The following is a 22,888-nucleotide window of genomic DNA, read 5'->3' as shown; positions in this document are numbered from 1 at the left end:
CTTGGACTATAACACCAATGACTCGTGACTTCACTTGGACTATAACACCAATGACTCGTGACTTCACTTGGACTATAACACCAATGACTCGTGACTTCACTTGGACTATAACACCAATGACTCGTGACCTCACTTGGACTATAACACCAATGACTCGTGACTTCACTTGGACTATAACACCAATGACTCGTGACTTCACTTGGACTATAACACCAATGACTCGTGACTTCACTTGGACTATTACACCAATGACTCGTGACTTCACTTGGACTATAACACCAATGACTCGTGACTTCACTTGGACTATAACACCAATGACTCGTGACTTCACTTGGACTATAACACCAATGACTCGTGACCTCACTTGGACTATAACACCAATGACTCGTGACCTCACTTGGACAATAACACCAATGACTCGTGACTTCACTTGGACTATAACACCAATGACTCGTCACTTCACTTGGACTATAACACCAATGACTCGTGACTTCACTTGGACTATAACACCAATGACTCGTGACTTCACTTGGACTATTACACCAATGACTCGTGACTTCACTTGGACTATAACACCAATGACTCGTGACTTCACTTGGACTATAACACCAATGACTCGTGACTTCACTTGGACTATAACACCAATGACTCGTGACCTCACTTGGACTATAACACCAATGACTCGTGACCTCACTTGGACAATAACACCAATGACTCGTGACTTCACTTGGACTATAACACCAATGACTCGTGACTTCACTTGGACTATAACACCAATGACTCGTGACTTCACTTGGACTATTACACCAATGACTCGTGACTTCACTTGGACTATAACACCAATGACTCGTGACTTCACTTGGACTATAACACCAATGACTCGTGACTTCACTTGGACTATAACACCAATGACTCGTGACCTCACTTGGACTATAACACCAATGACTCGTGACCTCACTTGGACAATAACACCAATGACTCGTGACTTCACTTGGACTATAACACCAATGACTCGTCACTTCACTTGGACTATAACACCAATGACTCGTGACTTCACTTGGACTATAACACCAATGACTCGTGACTTCACTTGGACAGAATTCAGAGGCAAATATTACAGACAGTAATATCAGTCATCAGTCAGTTCCAGGCAGAAGTACAAAAACGGCAGGCAGAATTCGGGGGTCAAAAACACAGATCAGAAGGCTATACAGAAGAATGCTGGTATGGCTGCTACAGAAGAGACAAGACGAACTGGCACAGAGTGAAGGGAAGGCAGACATTAAATACTGAACAGGGGGTGGAGTTAACAAGACAGGTGAGACACATCAGGTTATCAGCAGGCTGGGAAACAGGGTAAGTATCAAAGTAAAACACAAACACAAGACATGAAACATGAGGGAAATAGAAAAAAACTGAACACTTAACCCGGGGATGTGACACACCTGGAGTAATTACCCCAATTTGTTTCACAGTTTCTCGCCAAAAGGAATATTAAAATTAATGTTGCAGGATAATGTGCCAGAGGTCTGACCGAGCGTGGCTACTTAGGCGCTTGCATCACCGGAAGTCCTTGTGGTCCATTTTATGAAAACTGTAGTTTCACCACAGCAGACCCAGGTCACTAACCTCCGCCGTCACTTTATAATGACATCACAGAGAAGTGCTGTTGGATTGTCAAAACAAGGCGATCACCTTTTCCTGTCCTTTAGTCCTTTATGAATTCCTTTATGAATTCTCCGAGCACCTTTCCTTAACCCTGTGACGTTTTTACATGGTTAAGGTAAAGTGGATAGTGATAGTAGATAGGAGGGACAATCCAAATGCACTCTCTGTCCCAGAAGAGAGTTCCAGTCTGAAGTCCTGAACTTGTTCTGGACAGGTCCTGGATGTGGATCTCTTCTGTATCCTGATCGTAGTTGAGGGCAGCTTGTGGACTTAGAGTAAGGTGTGTATTCATGACATTCATGGTGTTGAGGAAACGATCAAGACTTGACTCCACACAATCAGACTCCTGAGACACAAACAGATCTGTCAAACTCTTCCAAAGGCTCTGCATAAATTCAAAAGACTTCACCATTATCAGTGTTAATGTTGACCCACCTAGAATAATCTGTGACGTGAAGCAGCCTGGAGTAAACAACAAGTCTTCCAAAACGTCCTGCAGATATCAGGAAGAGCTGCTGATTCTCTCCAAGCTGCCCTTGGAGTCCAGACAAAGCTGAACTGTATCAGGTCTGACTGACATCAGCAACAGTGAATTCACATTACAAATTTAACTAAATCATTACAGAAATTGGATGACACATGGTAATTATTCTTCCCTCCCTGGATGTTCATGTCTAGCTTGGCAGGTAAGTTAAACAGTTCTTGAGAGAAATGAGAGACTGTTTCTTATCATTTGGCTGTTTATTTTGACATCACACACAAAGGCACTGTAAAAAGTTAAAACAAACAAAAACAGCACTTAGCCTTGCATTTATTATGTACATTTTTAGCCTTTATTATAGAGGAGGACAGCAGATAGAGTCGGAAACAAGGGAGAGAGAGTGATTATGGACCTGCGGGAGGGGAGCCATGGGCCGGACGTGAACCTGGGCCTCTGCCTCCTGATTACTGATGATCCATCTGCTTGTTTGAACTGGAACAATCTGATTAAACATGATCATTGTTCATGAAGCAGCTGTTTGTTTGTATCAGGATGGAGGACCAGAGACCAGACCCTCCTGGACCCAGTTGTGTGTCCATGGAGAGTGACTGGTCTATGGGTGGTTATGTTGACTTTAAAGATGGACGTGGTGCTGATGGAAGGTGAGAATTAAAAATCCAGTGAATGTTCTGACTCTGTGGTTCAAAGACTCATATCTTGGCTCAGAGCTTCATCATATATGACCCATTGTTTTCTTGTGTAATATGTCCTGTCACAGAGTTCAACAGGAGAGCTTCGAGGTTCACAGAGATCCATCAGACCAGCAGGATCTAACAGACCTGGACTCCATCTTTATGGTGTGTTATTTCATAAACTACCATGACAAGAATGTAATGCTAAGTTATTGTTGTGTTTAGAGCAGCTGACCTTCAGACTGACACATGAACCACATGTTGAGTTCTACCACTTTATAGGAAATATCCAGTGTCTCCTTCTGTTCCAGCTGCTGGAGGAGAACATCGTCACCTTTGTGAAGAACGAGCTGAAGAGAGTCCAGAGGGCTCTGAGTCCAGATTACCCAGAATGCTTAGAGAGTCAGAGTGAGGATGAAGAGCAGAGGAGAAGCTGTAAAGAGGCATTTTTGAAGATCACTCTCCACTTCCTGAGGAGAATGAAGCAGGAGGAGCTGGCTGACTGTCTGCAGAGCAGTAAGAACATCTGAACAGATTTCATATTTTAGAAAGAGGACAAAGAGGTTTAAAGTTCAAACTCAGATAGTCATGTGATCTATATCAGGATCTGTTCATTGATCTCAGTTCTGTCTTTATTCAGAAACGTTTGGTGCAGAGTGCCGGCGTAAACTGAAATCTAGCCTGAAGGAGAAGTTCCAGTGTGTGTTTGAAGGGATCGCTAAAGCAGGAAAGCCATCCCTTCTGAAGCAGATCTACACAGAGCTCTTCATCACAGAGGGAGGGACTGGAGAGGTCAATGAGGAACACGAGGTCAGACAGATTGAAACAGCATCCAGAAAACCAGACAGAGCAGAAACAACCATCAGACAAGAAGACATCTTTAAAGCCCCACCTGGAAGAGATGAACCAATCAGAAGAGTGATGACAAAGGGAGTGGCTGGCATCGGGAAAACAGTCTTAACACAGAAGTTCACTCTGGACTGGGCTGAAGACAAAGCCAACCAGGACATACACTTCACATTTCCATTCACTTTCAGAGAGCTGAATGTGCTGAAAGAGAAAAAGTTCAGCTTGGTGGAACTTGTTCATCACTTCTTTCCTGAAACCAAAGAAGCAGGAATCTGCAGGTCTGAAGAGTTCCAGGTGGTGTTCATCTTTGACGGTCTGGATGAGTGTCGACTTCCTCTGGACTTTAAAAACAACCAGACCCTGACTGATGTCACAGAGTCCACCTCAGTAGATGTGCTGCTGACAAACCTCATCAGGGGGAAACTGCTTCCCTCTGTTTGCCTCTGGATAACCACACGACCTGCAGCAGCCAATCAGATCCCTCCTGACTGTGTTGACATGGTGACAGAGGTCAGAGGGTTCACTGACCCTCAGAAGGATGAGTACTTCAGGAAGAGATTCAGAGATGAGGAGCAGGCCAGCAGGATCATCTCCCACATCAAGACATCCAGAAGCCTCCACATCATGTGCCACATCCCAGTCTTCTGCTGGATCACTGCTACAGTTCTGGAGGATGTGCTGAAGACCAGAGAGGGAGGAGAGCTGCCCAAGACCCTGACTGAGATGTACATCCACTTCCTGGTGGTTCAGTCCAAACTAAAGAACATCAAGTATGATGGAGGAGCTGAGACAGATCCACACTGGAGTCCAGAGAGCAGGAAGATGATTGAGTCTCTGGGAAAACTGGCTTTTGAGCAGCTGCAGAAAGGAAACCTGATCTTCTATGAGTCAGACCTGACAGAGTGTGGCATCGATATCAGAGCAGCCTCAGTGTACTCAGGAGTGTTCACACAGATCTTTAAAGAGGAGAGAGGACTGTACCAGGACAAGGTGTTCTGCTTCATCCATTTGAGTGTTCAGGAGTTTCTGGCTGCTCTTCATGTCCATCTGACCTTCATCAACTCTGGAGTCAATCTGATGTCAGAAAAACAAACAACATCCTGGTGGTCTAAAGTATTCAGAGAAAAACCTGACCCAACACCTTTATACCAGAGTGCTGTGGACCAGGCCTTACAGAGTCCACATGGACACCTGGACTTGTTCCTCCGCTTCCTCCTCGGTCTATCTCTAGAGACCAATCAGAATCACCTAAGAGGTCTGCTGACACACACAGGAAGTGGCTCACAGACCAATCAGGAAACAGTCGAGTACATCAAGAAGAAGATCAGTGAGGATCTGTCTGCAGAGAAAAGCATCAATCTGTTCCACTGTCTGAATGAACTGAATGATCGTTCTCTAGTGGAGGAGATCCAACAGTCCCTGAGATCAGGACGTCTCTCCACAGATAAATTGTCTCCTGCTCAGTGGTCAGCTCTGGTCTTCATCTTACTGTCATCAGAAAAAGATCTGGATGTGTTTGACCTGAAGAAATACTCTGCCTCAGAGGAGGCTCTTCTGAGGCTGCTGCCTGTGATCAAAGCTTCAAACAAAGCTCTGTACGTGCTCACATAACTATCCAGGTTAAATGTAGTTCTCTTTATTCAGAAATAACAACTATGCTTTGTAATTGTTTTCATTTGTGTTCTTCTGAATCCTCTTCAGGCTGAGTGGCTGTCAACTCTCAGAGAGAAGCTGTGAAGCTCTGTCCTCAGTCCTCAGCTCCCAGTCCTCTAGTCTGAGAGAGCTGGACCTGAGCAACAACAACCTGCATGATTCAGGAGTGAAGCTGCTGTCTGCTGGACTGAAGAGTCCTCTCTGTAGACTGGACACTCTCAGGTTAGTGTGCAGCTGATACATATTATTCCCAGCAGAGTAAATGTTGATCAGTATCAGATTATAAAATTGACTCTGTTCAGCTGCATGGTTATGTCTGGATGTTACTGGTAAAACAGCTGAGAATGGACCTGTGTGTGTGTGTGTGTGTGTGTGTGTGTGTGTGTGTGTGTGTGTGTGTGTGTGTGTGTGTGTGTGTGTGTAGTCTGTCAAACTGTCTGATCACAGAAGAAGGTTGTGCGTCTCTGGCCTCAGCTCTAAGCTCCTCCCCCCTGAGAGAGCTGGATCTGAGCTACAATCATCCAGGAGAAGGAGGAGAGAAGCTGCTGTCTGCTGGACTGGAGGATCCACACTGCAGACTGGAGACACTGAGGTACAGACAGACACACAGAAGCTGTCTCACTGTTTCTGAATGATGAACTCTGCTTCTTGTCTGATGGTGATTTAAATGAAGATGGATGAAATAGATTCTGATCTGGTTTCTTCCTCCAGGTTGGATCATGGTGGACTGCACAGACTGAAACCTGGTCTGAGGAAGTGTGAGTGTGTTTTCATTTCTCTTCATCAGAACACAGCAGCACATGTTGGATGATGGAAGTAACACAAAGTGATGATAAAAGTGAGGGTGATGGAAACTGATGAGAGTTGAAATATTACACAATAAAAGATGTCAACTGAAATAAAAGTGATAATCCAGAGATTAGAAAATGACCATTCATCACATCCATCACGTTTTGTCACTTTGACATTCATGGTTTTGATGTTGGCTGCTGGCCGGATGCTCCTGGTCAAGCTTGTGGAGCTCATCACATTTAAAAACATGAGAAACTATATTTGATTTGATGGTCATTTCCATAAACATGTAAATATGCAGAGTCTCCACCATCAAGTTCTCTGCTCTAAAACATCCAGAGTTGAATACAGGGATGAAATAGAAAGAGAAAACCTTTAAAGACATGAGCTAGCTCTCCTCCTCGTCTTCTGGCTGTGCAGACAGTAAAGGTCAAAGGTCGAGCAGTTCCATGAATGAACCTTTGAATTTCACTTGACAATCATTTCAACACGACAGATATAGATAGACACAGAAACATTTGGACTGCTTCATATTTCACATCACATGAGTTTTCATCTCCTCCTTTCTTCTCATCACTTTCTGTGACTTCCACCCTCGAGGCTCCTTTCCTTCAATGACAACACAAACAGTTTGTGTTGATAACCATCAATGATGACTAGGATTATATTTGACTCTATTTCCATTAAAGCATTTGGATCAAATCCAGCTGAACTTCATGAAATGTGGATGTTTGTATTTGTTGACAGGACTCGTCACTTTTGAACTCAAGTCCAAAGAAACATTTCAGTCAGAACTGAGTTTCTGTTTTTGTCTCTGTGGATTCAAAGATTTTAGAATTCACATCAAAACACACACACCTCATCTCTTACTTTCCTGACCTTTATACGTTAAAATGATGTCAGAACTACCGAAGTGAGTGCTGCTGGTGTGAAGTGGCTGTTTTCCTGGTTTCTTGGGCATTGGAATTATTATTGCTGGGTATCTGTCCTGTGTGGACAGACAGCTGATGCAGGGGGCTCCAGGCTGGGCTCACTTCCTCTGCAAATGTTTTCAGCATCAAGGTTGTGTCACGCCCTCCACCTCTGCCAGTGGTTAGTGGCAGTTCTCTTCCTCTTTCTCTTGTCTCTCTCTTTGCTCTTAGGAGGGCGTGCACTCGGCTGGTGGTGTGTTGACAATCAGGTGTGGCTAATCACTGATCAGCAGATGAGACGCAGCTGAGCAGAGTTAGTGGCTGCAGCAGTCTGCATTTAAGGAGCCTCCAGCCTGCTGTCCAGTGCCGGACCGTGTTTAGTCACCGTTAGTATTTCGACCTCTGCACATGCCTCGTTTCTACATCCTGTTGTTCTACTGCTAATTAACCTATTCTTGTGCAGTTGGATCCCCTGCAGCCACGGAGCTCGACTTCACTACAGCACGGAGCTACTCTGCTTACACCCCTGATTTGGCACGACGGATCATCGGCAGTTCGGATCACCACCAGCCTTGCTTCCCCCTCCTTGAGTATACCTCAGCTAGTGTTAGTTTTTAGTCCGTCAACTCGACTCGTGTTTTGAGTTCGTGGCTTTGCCTCTGCTTTGTGGGTAGCTTAGTTTAACTCGTGTTAGCACGACGCTTTAATTTTATCTCCGGCTGTTAGTCGCTCTTTTGTTTTTCAGCAGTTAGCCTGTTTTTTCCTCGCCTGTTGTTTAGGGTTGAGCGTCCTCTGTTGTGGAATTTATTTTGTGTTTATAAATAAATGTATTATTTTGTACTTGGTTCTACGTGTTCTCTGTTCTGCGCTTGAGCCTCAACACCCTCCGTAACAGTACGGTCCGGCCAAGATGAGCTCAGCAGACAGAGACTCTGGGTCGGACACAGCCCGTGAGAGTAGCGCTATTCAACACGCATTGTCGAATCAAGGTACGCTTTTAGGTCAGCATGACACCGATATTCGCAGACTAATCGAACATAATGCTACACTTAATAACCAGGTCACACTGTTAACCACGCAGTGCAATCAGTTATCTGCACAGGTAGCACAACTGACCAATGCACTAGCTCAGTTAGCTCCGTCTAGCTCGGGCAGTTTGTTGGGTAATGTTCCGGTTAATGCGTCATCTCGTGAACCTAAAGCGTCGTTACCTGAACGTTATAGTGGAGATTTAGGTACCTGCAAGGCGTTTCTAACCCAGGTGTCGTTAGTCTTTACACTTCAGCCACAGTCCTACTCTTCCGATAGTGCTAAAATCGCCTTTTTAATCGGGTTATTGTCTGGAGAGGCTAGGGAGTGGGGAACCTCGGTCTGGGAGCAACAAGATCCCATCTGCAACCCCTACCCATCCTTCATCACAGAAATGAAGCGAGTGTTTGATCATCCAGTGAAGGGACGGGAGGCTAGCCACAGGTTAGCAAGCCTAAAACAAGGAGGACGGAGTGTTGCTGCCTACGCTGTGGAGTTCCGGACCTTAGCCGCAGGAAGTGGTTGGAATGATAAAGCCCTCCAAAGCATGTTCTACATTGGACTCTCCGACGAATTAAAGGACAAACTGGCCACGTTGGAGGAGAGCTCCAGCTTTAATCAGTTTGTGACCCTGGCGATCGACATCGATAACCGGATACGAGAGAGACGCCGTGAACGAGGGTCACGAGCTGAAACCAATCCAGCAGTCTTCTCCCCTCGTATGTTCCAGGCCTCGTCGCACTCTCTACCGGCCGACTCTGAACCCATGCAGCTGGGACGAGCATCGTTATCGGCACAGGAAAGACAGCACCGCCGGGAGACTAATGCTTGTCTTTACTGCGGGAAGAGCGGACATGTCCTGGCCACCTGCACCCAGCGGCTGGGAAAAGAACGGGCTCATCCGTAAGCGGGGAGGTACGGTTGAGTCAAGTCACATATTCTGCTCCTTCCCCACAACGTCTCCAGGTAACCGCATCTATTTGTCAACAATCCTGCACATCTGAGATTCTGGCCTTGATTGATTCCGGGGCTGAGGAGAACCTTATGGACCATCAGACCGCTCTTCGGTTGAAGATTCCTCTGGAACGCCTGGAGAGACCTTTCAAGGTTCGAGCCCTTAATGACCTCCCCTTCTCTGAAATTTCTCTGAAAACCAGTCCTGTTTCTCTCCTGCTGGCCGGAAATCACTGTGAAACCATTTCATTTTTTGTGATTGAGCATTCCTGCCCTCCGTTGGTTTTGGGATTTCCTTGGCTCCAGTGTCACAACCCCCACATTGACTGGAAGAGAAGAAGAATCATCTCCTGGGATCCTGCCTGCCACGCTTCCTGTCTCCAGTCAGCTCTAACCCCTGCCACGCCATCTGCAACCGCTGTTTTACCTACCATCAAATTGGATTTGGTTCCCCGTGAGTACCACGACTTGGCACCAGCGTTTAGCAAAGAGGATGCTCTCTCACTCCCCCCTCATCGACCATATGACTGTGCCATCAATCTCATTCCTGGGTCCACAATGCCCACCAGCCGCTTGTATAACCTGTCTAAGCCAGAACACACAGCTATGGAGGAGTACATCCGGACCTCCCTCGCTGCTGGGATCATTCGTCCATCATCTTCTCCAGTGGGGGCAGGTTTCTTTTTCGTGGCCAAGAAGGACAAGACTCTTCGCCCCTGCATTGACTTCCGGGGTCTTAATGACATCACGGTGAAGAATTCTTATCCTCTGCCGCTCATTAACTCCGCCTTCACTCCCCTTCACGGTGCATCCATCTTCACCAAACTGGACCTGCGCAACGCCTACCACCTCATACGCATCCGACAAGGGGACGAATGGAAGACGGCGTTTAACACCCCCCTGGGTCACTTCGAGTATCTGGTGATGCCGTTCGGGCTCACCAATGCACCTGCTGTTTTCCAGAACCTCATAAATGACGTTCTCAGAGACATGATTGGGCGGTTCGTCTTTGTCTACCTCGATGACATCCTCATCTACTCACGGAATGCAGTGGAACATACCCGTCATGTGCATCAGGTGCTGGAACGCCTTTTGAAGAATCGCCTCTTCGTTAAAGCGGAGAAATGCGAGTTCCATGCTGCTACTGTGGGATTCCTGGGCTACATCATCTCTGCTGGGGAGGTGAGCATGGATCCCCAGAAGGTATCTGCTGTACAGGACTGGCCAGTGCCTGTGAACCGCAAGCAGCTCCAACGGTTCCTCGGGTTTGCTAACTTCTACAGACGCTTCATCAGGAACTACAGCAAGGTTGCGGCACCCTTGACATCACTCACCTCCATCAAACTAGTTTTCCAGTGGACCCCTGAAGCTGATCGTGCCTTCCAGGACCTCAAGCGGAGGTTTGTGTCTGCTCCTATCCTGGTCCAGCCCGACCCTGCCCTACAGTTCATCGTTGAGGTTGATGCCTCGGATTCTGGCGTAGGAGCTGTCCTCTCCCAGCGTTCCACCTCCGACCAGAAGATACATCCGTGTGCCTTCTTTTCTCGACGTCTGTCACCAGCAGAGAGGAATTATGATGTCGGAAACCGGGAGTTATTGGCAGTTAAACTTGCTTTGGAAGAGTGGCGACATTGGTTGGAGGGCACGGAGAAGCCGTTTATTGTTTGGACCGACCATCGCAACCTGGAATATGTTCGCTCAGCCAGGAGACTCAACGCTCGCCAAGCTCGGTGGACATTATTCTTTGGTCGATTCAACTTCGCCCTCACTTACCGCCCTGGGTCCCGCAATGTCAAGCCTGACGCACTCTCTCGTCAGTTTTCAGTCCAGGAGGACTCGGGTGAACTGGAGCCCATTCTTCCCAGGGACCGTGTTGTGGCTGCCGTGACTTGGGACATTGAGGCCAAAGTCATCCGGGCCCTGCAGCAACATCCTGCTCCAGGTAACGTGCCCCCAAATCATCTGTTTGTTCATGACTCTGTCCGTCCTCAGGTGTTGTCATGGGGCCATGCCTCCAAGGTTTTCTGTCACCCGGGGGTGGCACGCACGGTGGAGGTTATCCGTCAGAGGTTTTGGTGGCCATCGTTGGAAAAAGACACTAGGGAGTTTGTGGCTGCATGTACCATCTGCGCCAGGAACAAGAACTCTTCTCAGCCCAGTTCCGGACTCCTGCAACCCCTGCCGGTACCTCATCGCCCTTGGTCACACATTGCTGTGGATTTCGTCACCGGACTTCCAAAATCTCAGGGTAAAACCACTATACTCACCATTGTGGACCGGTTTTCCAAGGCTGCACACTTTGTGGCATTAACCAAACTGCCCTCTGCTCATGAAACGTCGGAATTATTAACTAATCATGTGTTTCGTCTCCACGGCATCCCTACGGACATCGTTTCGGACCGTGGACCACAGTTCACTTCGGCAGTCTGGAAGGGGTTTTGCACAGCCTTGGGGGCCACCGTCAGTCTCTCGTCTGGGTTTCATCCGCAATCAAATGGTCAGACTGAACGGACTAACCAGTCGTTAGAAACATTCCTCCGGTGCATGACGGCGGAGAACCAGACCACCTGGAGTAGCCTGCTTCCTTGGGTTGAGTATGCGCACAATTCTCTGCCTAACTCATCTTCGGGATTATCTCCTTTCCAGTGCTCCCTGGGATACCAACCACCCATGTTCCCAGCCCAGGAGCGGGAGATCAACATTCCTTCGCTCAATTCCTTCATGAAGAGGTGTGAACGGATTTGGAGGCGGGCCAGGGCATCTTTATCGAAAGCCTCTCTGAGGATGAAGAGACAGGCAGATCGTCGTCGGATTCCCGCCCCTGCCTACATCCCAGGTCAGAAGGTCTGGCTCAAGGCCAAGGATTTACCCTTAAGGGTGGAGTCAAGGAAATTGGCACCACGGTTTGTCGGACCTTTCGAAGTAGATCGGATCATCAATCCCAGTGCGGTGCGTTTGAAGCTACCAGCGACCATGAGAATTCACCCTACCTTTCACGTCTCGCAGCTAAGACCTGTGAAGGAGAGTAACCTAGCCCCCCCGGTCCGTCCCCCACCTCCACCTAGGATGGTGGATAACGGGCCTGTTTACACCGTCCGTCGCATTCTGGATGCTCGGCGCCGTGGGCGGGGATTCCAGTATCTGGTGGACTGGGAGGGTTATGGCCCAGAGGAGAGGATGTGGGTTCCAAGACGCCACATCGTCGATGCTACACTCATCCGGGATTTCAATCGGGAGAATCCTGGTCGCTGCGCACGTGCTCCAGGAGGTGCACGTAGAGGGGGGGGTACTGTCACGCCCTCCACCTCTGCCAGTGGTTAGTGGCAGTTCTCTTCCTCTTTCTCTTGTCTCTCTCTTTGCTCTTAGGAGGGCGTGCACTCGGCTGGTGGTGTGTTGACAATCAGGTGTGGCTAATCACTGATCAGCAGATGAGACGCAGCTGAGCAGAGTTAGTGGCTGCAGCAGTCTGCATTTAAGGAGCCTCCAGCCTGCTGTCCAGTGCCGGACCGTGTTTAGTCACAGTTAGTATTTCGACCTCTGCACATGCCTCGTTTCTACATCCTGTTGTTCTACTGCTAATTAACCTATTCTTGTGCAGTTGGATCCCCTGCAGCCACGGAGCTCGACTTCACTACAGCACGGAGCTACTCTGCTTACACCCCTGATTTGGCACGACGGATCATCGGCAGTTCGGATCACCACCAGCCTTGCTTCCCCCTCCTTGAGTATACCTCAGCTAGTGTTAGTTTTTAGTCCGTCAACTCGACTCGTGTTTTGAGTTCGTGGCTTTGCCTCTGCTTTGTGGGTAGCTTAGTTTAACTCGTGTTAGCACGACGCTTTAATTTTATCTCCGGCTGTTAGTCGCTCTTTTGTTTTTCAGCAGTTAGCCTGTTTTTTCCTCGCCTGTTGTTTAGGGTTGAGCGTCCTCTGTTGTGGAATTTATTTTGTGTTTATAAATAAATGTATTATTTTGTACTTGGTTCTACGTGTTCTCTGTTCTGCGCTTGAGCCTCAACACCCTCCGTAACAGGTTGAAATGCCGTCTGCTCCGCAGCCTTCTTTATGTTCAATTTCTTCAAGACTTTTGTTACATCTTCAGTGTGTATTATTATTCTGTCATCTGGATCATATACTAGTGTGCTCAACAGGTCCCGACACTGCTCAGTCATGTTTCAGCATACTATGGACATACACCTTTATATGAACCACATCCATATTGAATGCACATCATTACTGTATTTTTACACTCATATGGATGTGATGTTAGAAAACAGAGTCAAATAAAGCTGAAAACAATCAAATAACAGGGGCTTGTTCATTTACACATGTCTGTAATCTGACAGTTTAGTGGATTTAAAAACAGAAGAGGACTTTTTAAATGGACAGTTATTGAGTGTAAAATGAGGATTTGATTACAGCATGGTAACTCCATGTGAAGTTGATTAGAAGTGGATGATTACATTTCAGTGGTGTCAAACATCATTCAGTGCTGAATATGAACTGTTTGATGGACTCTCAGTAAAGTTGTTGATGAATGAACAGATGATAACCTGCAGCTGTGTTGTGTCTCCTTCTCTCCATCAGACGCCTGTGAGCTGGAACTGGACACAAACACAGTGAGCAGAAGACTGAAACTGTCTGACAACAACAGGAAGGTGACATGGGTGGAGGAGCTTCAGTCATATCCTGATCATCCAGACAGATTTGGATCCTGTCATCAGCTGCTGTGTAAGACTGGTCTGACTGGTCGCTGTTACTGGGAGGTCGAGTGGAGAGGAGGGGTTCATGTTTCAGTGAGTTACAGAGGAATCAGAAGGAGAGGAAACTATAATGAATGTGTGTTTGGACATAATGATCAGTCCTGGAGTCTGTACTGCTCTGATGAAGGTTACTATGTCAGACACAATAACAGAGAGACAGACGTCTCCTCCTCCTCCTCCTCGTCTGTCTCTAACAGAGTAGCAGTGTATGTGGACTGTCCTGCTGGCTCTCTGTCCTTCTACAGAGTCTCCTCTGACACACTGATCCACCTCCACACCTTCAACACCACATTCACTGAACCTCTCTATCCTGGGTTTATGTTTTGGTCTCGTGGTTCTTCAGTGTCTCTGTGTGATGTGTCGGTCTGAGAAACACTGCTGGGGGGGGGGGGGTAATGGACCTCCTTCTGTAATGTCTGTATTGTGCTGATCTCACCAATCAAAAAGAAGTGACAAAAAAGATCATCTGGATTTGATCATCCTTAAATCTGAACCTGGATCACAGTGATCCAAACAGGATCAAAGTGAGCCGGATCACCTGATCCTGGATCATCTGGTCCCTTTAAAGAGCATATTGCAGGTTAAAGACAAAACTGAACTAATCATATGAAAATATGTTACCAATACTGTTTTTAAATAAATTCAGAAATGAATAACCCACAGGGTCTCCTGGAGACGTTTTAGTCTTTGCTCTTTACTTCCACATTCGGCTGTGACGTAACATAAGGGAGTCCTGCTGAATCCCCATCTGTTTAACATGGAAAATCATGGATCCGAGTGTCACTCCCGTCAATAAAGAGGAAGAAAACATGTATTCCTTTACATATAATGGTGTGCTGGCTTATTATTCTGAACCTGTTAGATGTGATAGAGAGCAGAAACAGGCAGGATTAGAGGAATAACGGCCTCAGGAGAGAAGCTGTGGTGTGAGGAGAGACCCGGAGCAGGCGTCCTGCTGAGTGACAGGTGTCAGCTCGCCATATATGGGCGAGTGCTGTGTTCACATCAGCATATATAAAGTTTGTAATCACATTCAATCAATTAAAAAACCAGAGAGAGAGAGAGAGTGAGAGAGTGAGAGAGTGAGAGAGAGAGAGAGGTTTCAAAAATTCCTTTATTCACCACTACGAAAGAAAAAGAACAGTCACATTATCAGCTTAGATCAGGAGAAGAAATCATAAAACAAATAAAAAATCCTAAAAGTGCAACAAACAACAATATCAACAAAACCAACAAATACTGAGATCAAAAATTAATAACAAGCTCTCCATCCATGAATGAAGCCTTGTGCTCTGGGGGGGTGGGGGCACAGAGCACAAAGCTTCATTCACACACCATACATCATGAAAGTCCTGCACACTGTCCATCATCCGGTGAAAAGCAAGTTCAGCTTTCAGTCTGGCTTTTACAAGTCCTTTCAGCACCAGCACCGGTTCCATGCAGCCAGTACCCAGCACACAGTTTTTACGGGTCAGCCAAATGGCCAGCTTGGCTGTGCCGGATAAAAAGTTCAACAGTGTGTGCACCGATTTTTTCTTGGCCGAATATTTCGGCCCAAACACAAACAAAGGAAAAGAGAAACCGTCCCAGAGAGCCTGAAACAACCTTTTTAAAAAGACAAACAGGTGAGACAGCCGGGGACACTCAACAAACACATGTGACAAGGTTTCACTCTGTGAACAAAACAAACACTCCTCTCCCACCCCTGGATCAATGTGCGCTCTGTATCTGTACAGAGCACAGCTCTCCACTGGAGATCAGCTGTTCTCTTTGTACTGGGACCTCCAGCTGCCTTTCAGGGAAACATCTGGGCCAAAGAACTCGGTCCACCTCGACTCTCTCACCCCTGACAGAGAGCGGAGATGTAGAACCTTTATACAGGACTGATAGTGATTTCCACCCTGCATCCTGGAACTTTCCCAGCAGAGGAGTAGTGAAGGTCAGCAGTCCTCCTGCTCCTTCCTGCCACTCCCCCACATCGGGGGTCACCGACAATGAGGGGAAGCGGTACTCAGCATCCTCACTCCACAGCTCACACAGGTTCTCAGTTTTTAAAACAGTTTGGAGAGGTTGTGGAAGTGCAGCACAGACCTCCTCCACCACCCGTCTAACCAGCCTGCTGGAGGTGATATTAGTCCTCTCTTGCAGGTCTTCTATAGATGTAGCAGTCAGTCTCACTAGGTGACCCAGCTTAGTGCAGCCCGCCTCTCTGAAGCTGGCCCGGAGACTGGCTGACTGCAAAGTCTGAGACCTGATGAACTCGTTAAAAAACAACGGTTCCTCAAAAACCCACATTCCAGGAGTCTCAGTTGTTCTTTTGAATGTGTACAGTCTCCATGCCTGCAGGACAGACATATAAAAACCAGATAATCCAGTAAGGTCCACGTCCTCAAGTCTTAAAAGAAAGAGCTGCTTACTGTAACCCAGCCGTCCAGCTGTCCTCAGCAGCAGTCGAGCGATGTCCATCCAGCTGGGACCACAGGTGTATAGAAACCTCTGAGCAGTCTGGAGTCTGAAAGACGCGATCTTTGACTGGATGTCTATTAATCCATGTCCTCCTTCAGCCACCGGCAGGTACAGGACCGCCGCCTGGACCCAGTGTTTACCAGACCAGAAGAACTCCAGGATGGCCCTCTGGATGTCCTCCATTAATCCCTTTGGCAGCGTCAGAGCCACAAGTCTGTGCCAGAGAGTCGAGGCGACCAAGTTATTGGCCACCAGAACTCTTCCCCTATACGACAACTGGGGTAGCAACCATTTCCATTTAGACAACCGGGCGCACACTTTCTCCTTAACTCCCTCCCAGTTTTTACTTTTAAAACCCTCGGTGCCCAAAAAACCCCCCAACACCTTCAACCCCTCTCTCCCCCATTCAAGTCCAGCAGGCAGACTGGGCACAGCCTGGTCCCTCCACTCCCCCAACAACAAGGCACCACTTCTCTCCCAGTTCACCCGTACAGATGCTGCCCTTTCATACAGGGACAGGGTGTCCTGCAGACAACCAACCTCCCCCTGATTGGAGATGAAAATGTTTACATCATCTGCATAAGCAGAGACTGTAGGGGCACATTTGATGCTGCAGGACCCGGGCAAAGAGAGCCCGCTGAGTCGGCCCCTCAAACTGCACAGCAGGGGCTCAATAGCCAAGCTGTACAGCTGGCCGGAGATGGGACAACCCTGTCTGATCCCCCGCTGCACAGGGATTAGCCGACTCAACCCCGCCCCCATCTTCACCAAACACTGTGCACCCTCATACAACAAACCGACCAATGACACAAACCCGTCACCAAAACCAAACGCCCTCAGTGCAGAAAACAAATACGAGTGATCCACTCTATCAAAAGCCTTCTCCTGATCCAGCGACACAATGCCAACGTTCATATTGTGGACTTTTGACAAATCAGTGACATCTCTCACAAGAAACACATTGTCCATAATAGTCCTGTCTGGAACACAGTAAGTTTGGTCCTTGTGCACCACACTAGCCAGAACGTCCTTCAGTATGTTGGACAGGGATTTTATAATCCGCACAGAGCAAAGCCACCGGCCTCCAGTTTTTTAAAAGCGCCAGGTCACCTTTCTTAGGGAGCAGGGAAAGAACCGCTCTCTTACAGGATCCAGGAAGAGATCCGGTCCTGCAACACTCCAATAAAACCCCATGCAGGTCAGAACCAAGAATATTCCAGAACTTCTTAAAAAAGTCTGTGGATAATCTATTCCAGGTGCTCGTCCTGAAGTCATGTGAGCGGCAGCAGCAGTGAGCTCCTCTAGAGTCAGCTCCCCTTCCAGAAGAGTCTTCTCCTCTGGACTGAGCTGAGGGAGACCCTCCAGCAGCTCCCTGCGACAGTCCTGGCTGCAGCTTTCTGCCCCAAACAGATCAGAGTAAAACTGCATGGCTGCTCATCTCCTTTGCATCTGTTGTGATTCGACCTCCTGGCAGCTTAAAACAGGTCAGCAGCTTCTTTTGAGCCACAGATCTCTCCAGATTAAAAAAGACCGATGTTGTAGCGTCCATGTCTTTAAGTTGGAGAAAACGACTCCGGACAAGAGCTCCCTTCACCCTCTCCTACAGGAAGGAGCTCAGCTCCATGCCTTTCTCCTTCAGCAGGGTCCCATTGGTTGCATCTCGGAAGACGCCATTCCTCCTGACAACACCTCCAGGGATCAGTCACACACAGCGAACAACACTCAATATAAATATGAAACTATCTTACCTGATCATGCACTTAAAGCAGGACAAACAGATACCAGACCATTCAAGCTCCGCGCCACTCACACAACCACCACCCTCACTCACAGTCACACTCACCGGAAACGGAAACAGAGAGGGAGAGAGAGAGAGAGACATATTTTTTTTTATTTTTACAAAGAACTTTATTTACACAAAAGAAGAGGACACTCGGGACGGCCTTGAGACGACCTTGAGACACAAATTCAGACAGGCTTCTCAGAGGTCTATGATCATGATTTATTATACCTCAATGGTGCAAATGTAACTTCTGTAATGAAATATGTAACTACCTGTAACAAAATAATAGCTCTCTTTTCAAATAAATAATGTGAAAATATGAACTCTTTGTGTTAGAAAATCCAGCTTTTAATATATCCCTTTTTAAGGTAACAAGATAAATAATTAATTAAAAAAAGCTCACAAAGATACTAACTTTTTTTTTGGTCTTATTCATCCTGCTTTTCTTCATCATCCTCCTTGTCTGCCCATCCACATTTTCTGCAGAACTGGTCTTTCCCTGCAGTATCCAGTTGCTCAACAAATCAGCATAAACGTCTTTGAGACATCTCTTTGCTGTTGCTGTGTAGCTGCTGTCGTGTTTTACACTGTTTTTGTAGTTCATCTGTGAAGCTGCACTTATGCTTTGGCATTTTGTGTGCAATCAATGCTGCTCCGCTGTCAGCTGTTCCCTGTGAATGTGCACGTCGCAGAGCCGCCCACAAAGCAGCCTCGAGAATTACATCACGCAACGAAGTAGCTACCGTAGTATTTTGCGTACTATTTTAAGTACAAACTTGATGATTCCATGAAAGACAGTGAACCCCGGACATTTTCATGATTTTATAAAAAAAAACCCTGACGCCCCGGACAGGATGTAAAAAGTGGACATGTCCGGGCAAAAGAGGACCTTTGGTCACCCTAAATAATGACATTACCAATTATCAATTTCAATCTCCTTTTTTTGCCTTGAAGGTTTTTGAGAGTCTTTCTCCATTGCAATCAGGAGTTTAGCAGTTTTGGCCAGCTGGGTAGTTGCCCCTGGCAGTCTGTGATACTCCCGATCAACACGTATACTGTGGCCAAGGAAGTCAGCAACCTGGTCTAACTCATGATCCTTGAGGTTCAAGATCTGAGACAAAGTTGCAACATGTTTGTGTAGTTGTGTTGAGCTCAGGGTTTTCAGCCCCACATTCACTTGCATAGAGCCTTAAACAGTCCTGTCCTCTGTAGGGAGTCAGACAATGAGGTCTGGCAAACAGAAACTGGTTTTCTGCCACAACACCACAGTCTTTTTGTTTCTCTATTAGGACTGTTATGGCTTTCACCATGTCTGGTGGTAGTAACACTGCCACTTTACTGCCCCTTTTACCCCTCAACTCAACACGGCTGAAGTGTTCACAAAGGTGCAGTTCAAATGGTGTCAGTCCAACAGAGACATCCTTGTGCAGGGCACTTGTGTCTCTCTCCAGAAAGCCATTCAGCATCATCTTTGACATCTCTGCGCTTCTTCTCCTGTTATAAAGAATTACATTTGCCATGGTGGCTTTACTAAGTTCACCATATGATTTTGTTGAACTGTGGTCTTCCAAGTCCTTCAATGCTTGTTCGGTAGTCTTCTCCAAATGTCTATGAAGATGCTGAACATCCTCCGTGAAAGGAAGAGTGGAAGGCTTGTTGAAGTGGCGCTCATTCAGTGTAGTTAAAGCGGTGTGGGAGATGAGTTCAGACCACTTTGTAGCATGGAGGGTTTTGAAACACTGTGTTGACTTTATCAGGTTACTGTCTTGTGCCATTAGTGCTCTGTAAGGTCAAATGTCACTGACTTTCTGCAGCGAGTGACCCAACTTTAATGTAAGACTTGGAGTACGGTAGCAGTGCTTTTCATCATCGTACCCAGACACTTTCTTCACAGCTTTGATCACCACATCAAAATCTGCAGGTCTCACAGCATCCTGAAGAGTAAGTATTGAGAATTCCTTGCGAAGCGTAAGCAGTAGTCTTCCACTTTCTCTGAGTGTCTGGTGAATATAGTCACATCTGGTGGGATCCTGTCCATGTTTATTAAAAAATGACTGGGCCAGCTGAAGAATAGAGAAGTCACTTCGCACAGTAGCAGTAATCTCATCATCCCTCATAGTGGCTAAAATCTTCCAAACACCTGGGGATATTTGCTGACATAGAGCTGACTCATTCATGGAGGCCAAAGACAAGACTCTTGTTCTTCCAATCTCTGAAACTGGTTTAGAAGAACACTTCCTGACATGTCGCCACAGATCTCTTTTAAGATATAGTGCCTGGCAGTACATGCAGTGAATATAGTCTTTTGCATTGTATGTTGTCTTTGCTGTTCGTCTTATTTTTAGCGTTCCAACTCCACTGGCTAAGACCTCTGAATCATGCATGTGGTTTCCCTTGTTGTGTAGCTTTATAAGCATTTTCTCACGTTGTTTGGACTTTCTGGGAAGACTTAAAACTTGAGCAACATCTGCATGTGTTTTCTCGTGAATTTTTAGGTGACGTGTAAACTTTGTAGTTTTCCACAAATGAAGCAGTATGTTTTATTTCTAAGAAAGGTGGGAGTGGTTGTGACCTTTTCAGCACCAGCATCAGTGCTATCAACCATTACTCCTTCAGCATCTCCTGTTTGGGCAGTGACTCCTGAAACTTCAAGCTGACTTGTGCTGATCACATCTTCTGATAATGGTTCTGCAGCTTCAGAAACTGACTCTCTCTCTTCCTCTACAAATCTTTCTTTGTGGTGTCTGCTGTTATTTGAACACCTCATAATTCTGTAATTCTGAACGTCTGTGATGGATTTTTAAAGGCTCCTCTCTGCTGTCCCATGAGCTGTTTGAATCAGCTGTGGAATCAGGCACATACTCCTCTTCTGATGATGCCACCTCACATGAACTTTGTTCTTTACAGACCCAATAAAGATCAAAGAAATACAATTATATTTTGTGTACTTGGACAGCATGTCACTGAGAATAATCCTACTAAAACACTTACCTGTTATTATTATTATATGTTATTATTATTATGTTACCGTAACCAGCTATAACAGTGTAACTGAGCAATGCACTTCTTTTAGGCTCTTAAATCCCACTTCCACAGTCACAACTGTTTGTTATGTAACTGAACACACTTTGCAAACTTTCCCTACAAACTGAAGAAAACATGTCTGAAGAAAAAAACTTCTGTCAAACCTGTTGAAAAAAATGTAAAAGCACAAATTGGCAATAGGCCATTTGTTGTTCCAGAGGAGGAATACATCGTAGTGTGTCGTTACTGTGAGCTTTGAAGTTCTCTATACACATCATGGACTTTGGTAGACATCTTGTGCTGATCCAGCTGCAGGACTATTTTTTGCAGTACTTCATAAGTGAAGAGAAGGGGTTTAGGGTAAGTTAGGTTGAGTACATAAATCAAGCCTAGAAGCAGGGCACAGGCTGAGGCAACCAAAGTCAGTTTATGCAACACTTCCACGCCCTCAATGACGATGCCAATGTCTGCAGGTTGCTCATGCAGTCCACATGACAAACACTGGTGAGCTGCTCCAGGTCCCTCTGAGCATCATCTGAGTCCTACAGAGGGGTACAGGACACAACCATCAATGGCCTCACTTCTTACTGTGATGAAGTTATTGCATGATGTACCAATACATGTTATGTGTTGGGCTGGGTGTCATCACACACCACAACCAGCAGAGAGGTGCATCAATCTGACCGTCTAACTGAAAGCAAGAAAGATACAATTTCCTAAAATATCTAAATCTTCTTTTGTATAATGAAATAAGCCGTGCAAATCTTACCACTAAAAAGTATTTGATCCACTATGTTGAGTACATGTCAGCAGTCCAACCATGGTTCAGATGTTTTGGTTTTGAACAGAGATATTTGATATAAAACACTAAATCTGGGATATGTTGTGTGTCCCTTTGACAAGGTTTAGTGACGTGCAAATAACTGTTGAAACTTACAAGAGATTCTTTGATCAGCTCATTTTCTCCCAGGAACATGATGAGGCCTTTAAACACACACGGCCTCCCAAGATGAATGTCCACAGTCTAGATTCATTTTATGTTTCTGAATCTCAGAAGAAGACAGACATCCTGTCTCTTCTAATGTAACTGTTATACTATTTAAAAACAAAGACAAGCCCAGATTACATTATAGAAAGGAAAAGGGAGGAGCTCAGTGCTGTAGTTTCACTAAAAACATTCATGCATATGAAAGTCCTGATCAGCATTGGCCTGTCCATATTAATGTTCATGAAGGATACATATATATATATATATATATAAATATATACAGTGACAGCCCTCTTAGCTATAAAGGCTCTGGTTTGATGGTACACATTGACCTGGTACAAAGTGTCCATGATGTCCAGTCTTTTGGCGTGTTGCTCCTCCTTCAGCATGAATGATATTGATCAGCTGACTTGAGTCTAACTGGGCCATGAACTTCTCCTCAAGAGGAACAGCCATGAGCCTCTGGAACTCAACACAGATGGATCACAAATGTAATGTAGATGTCAAAATGTAGTGGCAATCGGGAAACTAAACAATTTGCCACTTTAGAGAATTTAAACCATTTCCAACTCGTGAAAAAAAATGATAGATGTTTGTTCGGTTTTGATTATTTATTTGAAAACATAATAAAAAAAGAACACTATGAAAAAAGACGGTGTATGCTCAGTAAATCAAAAACTATCAACAGGAAAACAAAACACTTCTAATCATACAAGCTCACGGTTGAAGAACTGTGTGGCTTTCCTCCTGATTCCCACCACCATTCACCTGTGCTCCCCTTTTCTTCCCTACCTGTGACTTCAATCATCCCCTATGCCCAGGTTACCACTGTCTTACT

The 22,888-nt window shown here is 46.1% G+C and overlaps 1 protein-coding gene across 1 annotated transcript in view; it reads left to right on the top strand.

The window, feature by feature from the left end:
• Window positions 1-14,449, top strand: part of LOC306829463 (uncharacterized protein) — a 187,396-nt gene extending 172,947 nt beyond the window's left edge. The window contains 9 exon segments of the mRNA XM_079352506.1: window positions 2,701-2,811; window positions 2,928-3,006; window positions 3,153-3,357; window positions 3,482-5,284; window positions 5,287-5,384; window positions 5,387-5,565; window positions 5,768-5,935; window positions 6,055-6,101; window positions 13,614-14,449. Of these exon segments, the coding sequence (XP_079208632.1) occupies window positions 2,701-2,811; window positions 2,928-3,006; window positions 3,153-3,357; window positions 3,482-5,284; window positions 5,287-5,384; window positions 5,387-5,565; window positions 5,768-5,935; window positions 6,055-6,101; window positions 13,614-14,158 (3,235 nt within the window). The 3' untranslated portion in view covers window positions 14,159-14,449.
• Window positions 14,450-22,888: the final 8,439 nt, after the last annotated feature.

The sequence above is a fragment of the Symphodus melops genome (assembly GCF_947650265.1).
Source record: "Symphodus melops genome assembly, chromosome: 9".
NCBI classification, from domain to species: domain Eukaryota; kingdom Metazoa; phylum Chordata; class Actinopteri; order Labriformes; family Labridae; genus Symphodus; species Symphodus melops.
This window is presented reverse-complemented; position numbering and strand designations above follow the sequence as displayed.